This window comes from Anarrhichthys ocellatus, unplaced genomic scaffold (assembly GCF_004355925.1).
Source record: "Anarrhichthys ocellatus isolate YVR2014 unplaced genomic scaffold, GSC_Weel_1.0 scaffold1793, whole genome shotgun sequence".
NCBI lineage: Eukaryota > Metazoa > Chordata > Actinopteri > Perciformes > Anarhichadidae > Anarrhichthys > Anarrhichthys ocellatus.
In genome coordinates, this window is record NW_022281767.1 from 1 (window position 1) to 8,621 (window position 8,621).

The following is an 8,621-nucleotide window of genomic DNA, read 5'->3' on the forward strand; positions in this document are numbered from 1 at the left end:
TTGTGTCGTGTTTACATGTTTTGAACTAGGTTTATCTTTTTGTGTCGTGTTTACATGTTTGGCATAAACCGTATGGTTCAGACTACGGACCCTCCCTGTTTTGTACACTATAGTGCACGTCTTGAATAGGTCTGTTCCGCACAACGTGATTGGTTGATGCTGTTATTAGCGTTGCGCAACATCAGAAAAATCAACCTAGTTCCAAACATGTAAACACGACACAACAAGATATAGGAGTACACCACATTTTAACAAATAAAACCCAGGGGACGGTTCACTTATGCATCACGAAGCTCGGTGACTGCACACCATACACTTTGACCAAAATAGAAGGAGGTAACTGACCCTCTCAATGGCCTCCTTCTCCTGGGGGGTGACCTGGATGTAGTTGGTCTGTGGGGACCCCTGGGCCTGGGCCTCGGCCTCCTCCCCTGCCGTGTCTCCAGCTCGTGGCTCATTCAGCATCTGCACAAAACGCTCCTGGTGCTGCGTGATTTGCTGTAAGTCACACATACATACAATGTAAATACTACAAATAATTAATATACGTGTTCCCAGTCTCTACACTCTTAGAAATAAAAGTTCCACACGGATTCTCCCTGAACAGTTGAGGTTCTACCCAGAACCACTTGCTTCTGAAGATCTTTTTGTTTTTAAGAAAGGGTTTTCCAAGGGTTCTTTGTAAGACTAAGGGTTCCATGAAGAACCCTTTTCATCAGAAGAATCCTTTTTGGGAGAAAGAGTTCTTATCCAGCCCACACACCACTAGAAACTGTGATTGGGAACCAGGATTGTTGTTATTAGGGTTCTCCGTAGAACTCCCGGGTGAGTTCTAGGTGAAACCCTGGGTGTATTCTATATGCAATCTTTGAAATATAAAAGGGTTCTCTGTAGAACCCCTTGAGTGGGTTCTTGTTAGCACGCTTAAAATGTGGAAAGGTTCTCAATAGAACCTCCAGAGAGGGTTCTGGGTGGAACTATTACACCATAGAAGGTTCCACCATTGTGGAATTGCATTTTCCAGCTGATCCAAGAGGCTTTTAAAATATTTTATTTAGCTTAAGAAGAAAGAGGATTTTCACATAAGGCCCTTAAATTTGTACTTTAGTGCAAAATATTATTTAAATATATACGTGGTTGTTATGCATTTAAAGGAAATAGACATCGGTGAGTGTGCCGGTGCGGTACCTGCAGCAGCTGCGGGTTGTCTCTGCCTAGCTGCTGCAGAAGGGCCGGTAGGAGGGCCGGGTTCTGCTGGATGATCTGTCTCATCTGCTGGAACTGAGGCTGGTTCCTCAGGAACTCCAGAGGGTTCCCCGTGGAGAGAGAGCCTCCACCGGCAGAGGGAGGCAGGCTCCCGGACGCTGGCCCTGCTGGAGAGAGGACGCGCTGGTTACTGCCGGTGTTGTTTAGTGTGATAGACTGGAGAGCGTTTGGAGACAAAATAACCCAAACCCCATATATCACGGTAGCAGCCACGGCCTAACTAAATATTGTTGGTTCAGGCAATCACAGATTACAACATACATATTAAAACATAAATCTCTAAGTTCACACTGCAAGCCTTCATGCTCAATTCTGACTATTGCTCGGATCAGATTTTTATTGTTTGGCTGTTGACACATTTTTTGTGGCAAATATCAGATTCCAGCATGAGCTGGTCACAGTCCTGAACTGACCTGCATGTGAAACAAACAAAGACGAGGACGGAGGCCACGGAAGTCAGCGTTAATGGTCAAATCTTTCAGTATGGCTTTTTGTGGAGCAAGGGAAGCAAAGAGCAAGCTTCCTCTGTACAGTGGTGTGTGTGTGTGTGTGTGTGTGTGTGTGGATGCAGAGTCGGACCCAGGAGCGGTGGGACTGTGATCGTGATCTAGAGAGACATAAAAAGTGGCATGAATTCTGATATGACTGTTAAAAAGACCTGTGTCTGATTTAGGAAACATACTGTATAAAAAAGTGGCCCAAATCAGAATGGAAAAGATTAGAGTCCATGTGATTTGTGCTGTTCACACTGTTGTGAAAGACAAATCTGAGTCACATGTGTGCCAAAAAGAACAAAAACAAATTTGGTCAGCCGCAGTGTGAAAGTAGTGTTGTTAACGTCGGTTCAATAACCTGTTTTTCCTTTGCTAGCTATGAAGAGAAGTTAGCCGTAACGTAACCCTAAATAAAAGGGAGCATAATGTCATTTTCAACCAAATAGATCACAGGAACTAAAAGTCCATTTTGTGCATTTGTGTTTCAACCAACACAGAGTCAGTCATACTGTTCTTTGCTGTTCAGTCGTCACACCATGACAAGAGCCAACTCAAAGACAACTGAACAAACACTACACTCCGATAGGGACAAAACTCCAGAATCAGGTAGTAAGCAGGCCCTGGATTGAGATTATTTTGTCAGATCCCTCTATCTAAAGGTGACAGTGAACGGGCTGTTTACTGTGTGAATGTAGTTTATTGTTGACCAGTGAGTCGCATACAGAACTACAAACTCCCCCCAACAGTTCCTGGACCTTGTGCGAGTACTGGCCCCGGAGCAGGGGTCCATGTGGCTGGGTATCGTTAGGATTTAATCAATACTACTACTCTTACCAAAACTCTTATTGGTTATTTTCCACGAAAAATAAATCTGAAACTGAATAGACTATATTTATATTTTAATTTGTTGTGTTTCTTAAGCAGCAACAGAAATATTTACAACAGCAAAGTCACCAATAAACTCAATAATATCTCACTGGAAACAAATCTAAAATGTCAATAAAATAAACATTATATTCCTGAGTAAAGTTAAGCTAATCAGTCATATATCTGCATCAATAGAGTGTAAATGTGTGCTCTTACTGTGTGAGGCTGCTGGGGGCTGTCGGGGTTCTTGCGTAGCAGGAGCGGGGGGATTGGATGGAGCACTGGGTCCAACTGGCTCCTGAGGTGGTGGATCACTGGCCTCGGCTGGAATACCCTGCAGTGCATAAACATTGACTTCACACTCTGGAATACAGCGGGAATGGAACCCCTAGCCCCCCAGCCCCCCCAGCCTGGGCTGGTTCAATCCTCACCGTGAGCAGATACTCCACTGCTCGGTCTGGGTTGTTGTAACTGGCTCTGAGCGCGGCGACTACCTGCTCCCGCTCGTAACCCATGGACATGATCTCCGAAACCAGGTTCTCATAGGCTGGACCCGTCACTGTGGAAACCACGGGAGAGGGAGGGGCAGGGACGAATGAGGTCAAATTAGTTAGAAACGTGTACTATGTTATGGCACTACATTTCCCACAAGGCTGTGCAAACGGTGAGTTCACTTGAGCCCTGGGAAGGCAGGTCCCGTAACTTCCCACCTCGAGATATGTAAATAAAAATGGGTTCTACGGGTACCCACGAGCCTCCCTTTTACAGACACGGCGACTTTATGTCCATCCCACGCAGTGTTGGGCAGTTAACATCTTGGTGAATTTGTAGCATGAAAGCTCATGCTGCATTAGCAGCTGGTACTTCCCAGAACAATGGTTGCACAGAAAACAATCACCTGAGTGATTGTGACACTAAATGTCTGAATCTAAATTGATATGAATGACGTAAACACACACTTAAGTGACCGGGTTACTCAGAGGAAAAACAGGTAAGGTGGATAAAAGAACGCATCTACATGCACTGTAGTAACCTGGTTACTGTAAGTCCCCATATACGTGCAACAGATCCGTATACAGGCTCACCCCTACCCCCATGAACCATCACCCTGTGGGCCACGGCTAATTTGTAAAGCGGTGACATACATTTTAAAACAAAAGGCAAAGCAAAACATAACCCATACAGTGGTATTTTGTCTGTTAAGACAGCAGGACATCAAATCAGAGGTGCATTACCCAGTATAGACGCTGCTTCTTCAAGGAGACCCAGTTCATCGACGAGGCTTTGAGAGAAAGAACATACATACAATTACAGTAAGCATCCATTATCAGCTAGCTCGGTGAGGCTGGTAATGCTAACACACTGCTAGTGGCAGTGCTCACATGCTGTTGTTTTGGAATCAAACACAAAGTACGGCTGAGGCTGATGGGAATGTTATTAGTTTTGCAGGTATTTAGTCATAAACCAAAGTATATCTGTTTAAGACACACACGGATCCCGACTCTCTGTAGAAAGCTGCATTTAAGTATTTTCATACCATAAGAACTTGTTCAAAAGAAATGAATCATCTAAAGCAGGTTCCTGTGATCAAAACACAAGCTTTTCTAGCTAACCTCGGCCATCTCTCGGACTACCAGACAAAACAGTAGACGTAAACATAGGTTTCCTCCAACCTGGCAGCAGTGGAAAGGACTTCTGAAAGGTCGGATGGCTCGTTCTCGGGGTCATCCTTCGGCTTTTCTTCTGGCTGGGTAGTAGGGGTGGGGGGGTCCGCAGGGGCCGAGGCCGGGGCTGTCTGGGCAGCCTCGGGAGCTGGGGCTGGGGCAGAGGCCGGAGTGGCAGCTGAAGCCGAGTCTGGGGCCGAGTCTCGGGTCGTGTTAGAGTCGAGGGCTGCGGTTGCTTCGACAGAAGATGGGGGGGTGTTATCTGGGACCGGGAGCGGGGGTTCGGAGCAAGAGACCGACTGTGGGGCGGGCTTGGGTGCAGACACTGCCATGGAGGGCCCTTGTGTTGAGGGGGGGGCTGCAGCTGCAGCCGGTTGTGGTGTTGGCTGTGGGGCCGCTTGAGGAGGTGTGGCTGGTTTAGGCTGTCAAGACATTTGAGAATGGATCATTGTAGTGCGGATGTGATGACCAGAGGTGGCAGCGCTGCATTGTTCAGTTCACTCAACTGGCTGGTAAGTTTGCAAATTCCCAAGTAATATTTCCATATCAGTACTATCGTAAGTAAAAAAAAAAAACCTAGTGTTCAAATACTGGCTGAACAAAAAGCCTAGTCGCTTATTAGGTCGGATAAAAAAAATTGTAATTACGTGTATTTATTATGTATTTCTGGTTTATTTGAAAGACACAGATACAATATACATAGACAAATTGAAAACATATCATAGTGCTTATGAAGCTAGTAGAAGTATCTCAAGTAGTAGATTTAGTGAACATTACATTTCCACAGCATGAATTCCATCTGTACAACAACAACAACAGAGTCATGGCATATTGTCACAGTCACCGGTTTTCGACAGTAGAGAATGGAGATCCTGAGATCGGACAATGTGTGATAACCAGACTGTCTTCCAGCGGCTGCAGCCGGCTCAGGTGTAAAGCTGGTAAGGATACTAGACGACCGAAGGAATCTACCGGTACCAACCCTGTTATGGTAAGGGTTAGGGCCAGCTTGACGGGAAGGAGGCTAAATAACACTACACGGTTCAGCTAACTTTTGGTGAGGGAAAAAAATGTCATTGCCATTTTCAAAGGGTTCCCGTAACTTCCCACCTCGAGATATGTAAATAAAAATGGGTCCTGCGGGAACCCACGAGCCTCCCGTTTACAGACACGGCGACTTTATGTCCATCCCACGCAGTGTTGGGCAAAAAACATACCGTTATTTGCATGCAGTATAAAATGGGTTGTTTTTGTCTATTCTAAAATAGTGTATTCAAATATTTCTGCACACTGGAATCCCTGAAGAGTCTTTGAATTGCATTCATGTGTGATGATGTTGGTCCCCTAAGTAGCAATGTCATTGTATAGTGAGACCATTCTGTGAAATGTAATGTCACTTATACAGTGACCTGTTGTGACCTGCAGGACACTCGCAGCCTCATGAAACTTTACGAGCATAGACTGGAGACCTGGTGAATTCACAAGATGTACGGCTAGGTATATCGACAACAAGGGTTTTTAGCAAAGGGATGCTCGTCATCTAATTGATAACAAATTATGACTTTTTCTATGGTGTTCCTCAAGGTCTCTGTGTCTTAATTTGGTATTTTGGAAACAATTTTTTATCAATTCTCAAGTGGTAAAAAATTGTTCAATTTAGCACTAAATCTGTGTAATAAAATGCATCGACCCAAACATTGGGTGGACTGTGGGGGATGGTAAGAGGTTAAGCTAAATGAACTGAAACATGCAGCGCTGTGGGGCCCAGCCAGTGGAGAGAACTTAACAAACATTCTGAATGGCCTCCTTTGTTTTTCCTGTTGCAATGTTTGTTAATGCAGTAGCTAACAAGGCACTGCAACAGGAAATAAACTGGGACACATTTAGAATGTTTAAATTCACAGCTTTGAAGTGGCCTCTAAGTTGTGGCCTGTGGGTACAGCCGTACTACCAAAACTACCTGTGCTGTGACAATACTCACCACTGTGTTTCTCTTTTTAAACACAAACACTGTTTTAATTCGCCAATTGTTTTTAATCCCTTCTACTTTTCAATTTTTGCAACCGTTGTTGAGCTGCGGTTGTAGAAACTCCCGTACTTCCTGTAGTGTTTCGAGTAGAATGGAATGCCCTTTGAGCTGCTCGGAGGCTTTTAATGTGAAATGTCTACAGAGGAAGTCTTGAGCACCATTGACGTTAGCTTAATAGAAAAATTGAAAGTTAAAAAAATGGAAATAATAAGAGAATAGAAACAGTATTTCTGTTAAAAGAAAACTCATGGCAGCAGAGTTGAGTATGACTTGGCTAAAAATAAATAAAAAAGAGACACTAACCTTGGTAACCATGACAACCACAAAGTTTTTCTCATCGATTTTGTACTCTTTCAGCGCGGTGTCATCGTTTAGGATTTTGCCTGTGACATTTGAGGAGAAATCGCAAATGAGAAAAGATTCTGGACAGGATTTATTAATAAGAAGCTAAGATAGATAGAAAAAAATGTAGATCTGAAGCGCTCATTCTAAGGTAACGAAGACACAAAGAACAGTTTTTAGTTTCAGGAGATTATCCACTCATGAAAACATAGTTATGAATATTATAGTCCACTTCTGAAAACTAGCCTGGTTAGGGTAGTTTCACAACTGAGGGGGATTGTAAGAGCTGCTGCTATTGTAACAATACATATATACCTTGATCAATGATTTTGAAAGTTAAAAGTAAAAGAGTAAAAACTTGACAGAAATATGTGTTGAGTTGTCCCCATATATCATTTCACAAATACTATTCAATGGAACACACCAGGCAGTTTGTGGGGCCGTGATGTAACAGAATATGATAAGTCAATGTGTTTTGTTTCGTCTGTATCTCTTTCAAAGTCATCCTCGGCTCACCTGCATAGATTAGTTTTTGTCCTGCAGCAGGAAATGCATCTTTCCCTCTGTCCTTCTCGATTTTCTCCTTCAGGGCTTCAACCTGTGAACAACATAAACAGAAGAAACAATCAGATTACCATAGCTGTTGGCAAAAAGTTATGTTAAGTTAAGATATATATAGTTTCTTAAATCAGATTGTCTGCGTACTGAAGCTTTTTTTTGTGAATCCATTTGTGTCAATTGAACTTACCTTGTATTTTCACTATGTATGCATTTTTTGTCTTTTGTTTTTATATACAGTATATATACATACATATATATAATTTGTTTCAACCGAAACATGCGATCCTAATATTAGAGTTTAATGTTACTTACTATGGTGTGTACTGTTTTTGGTTATTATGGGTCACGTGAAATCACTTCCCAGGGTACATTACTAGTTCAATACGCCTAACATTAAGTACTGTATGTTATTTACTATTATGATAAGAAAATTTCTAAAAGGTCTTCGCTCTTTTCTCCAAAAACAGATTTACTAATGGTAATTACCATAACTACAGAGAGGAGGTTTATAATATTGCATCGTCATTCATGGTGAGACTGAAATAAGTCAAACACTGTCAAGCTCAAAGAAAGTACAAAGATTATTTCCGGTCGGTGTTTTCAATATAAACCCTCCATGCCGCTCGTACGTTATAAAATCATCTGAGGGACACCAATAAGAAGAGTATAGGCAACCAGTGGAATACGGACTATACATTGTACTGTACTGTTTGACAAACGAAAACATAACTTTGGTTACAATGTATTTCTAGAGAGCGTATGGCGGGCTTTGATATGCGTGTCATTACATTACAGGTGTTATGCTTTTACTTTGAAGGGAAACTTGCTCAGTTCCGATCTTACACAAGCTACCTTTACGTTACCCCACATGAACTCAGTTACAGTGAGACCCCGCAGCAGAATTGCTTATATCTGACCGCCACAAATTTGTGTGACATATATGTAACGTGACTTTTTAAAATAAGCTAAATAACTATCTCTTTTAAAGAGTTGAGCAGCCTCTACTGCGGCTAGTGTTATCTCTCATATTAGCTAACGACCCCCGTATGCTACAGTCTCTCTGCCTGCCTCCCCCGGCCTCACCGTGTTTACTTCAGCCCCGGTAACTTCTAACATTACTCACCGTCAATTCTGGGTCTATTTCTACTTTGAATGTCTGCTGTTGGAGGGTCTTCAGCGTTATCGTCAGCATCTTGCGGTGCAGTGTTAGAGGCGGCTGGGGTCAAAAATGAGAGAGCTCTGACGGCAATTTGTCGCCTGTAGCCGCTCTTTTTTCGCACAGGACTGAATCAGATGTATGTGTGACTCAGCTGTCTCAGAGCCGCGGAGCAGACGGGGGGGGGGCGGGGGGGGGGGGGGGGGGGCCGCCCCCCCCAAAAAAAAGGGGGCCCACCCCCC

At 43.4% G+C, this 8,621-nt stretch overlaps 1 protein-coding gene across 2 annotated transcripts; it reads right to left on the reverse strand.

Moving 5' to 3' along the window:
- Positions 1 to 96: 96 nt before the first annotated feature.
- Positions 97 to 8,534, reverse strand: LOC116377879 (UV excision repair protein RAD23 homolog A-like). 2 transcript variants are annotated; one of them, XM_031839636.1, is made up of 9 exons: positions 8,347 to 8,534; positions 7,179 to 7,260; positions 6,624 to 6,703; positions 4,301 to 4,713; positions 3,863 to 3,909; positions 3,059 to 3,186; positions 2,844 to 2,961; positions 1,189 to 1,370; positions 97 to 498 (listed from the first exon to the last, which is right to left on the reverse strand). In XM_031839636.1, exons 1-9 carry the CDS (start codon positions 8,413 to 8,415, stop codon positions 286 to 288), a joined length of 1,332 nt encoding a protein of 443 aa, XP_031695496.1. In that variant the 5' UTR covers positions 8,416 to 8,534; the 3' UTR covers positions 97 to 285. The 2 variants fall into 2 exon arrangements, with proteins under 2 accessions (XP_031695496.1, XP_031695495.1); XM_031839635.1 differs by having other exon boundaries at positions 1,189 to 1,373.
- Between the last annotated feature and the right edge of the window lie 87 nt (positions 8,535 to 8,621).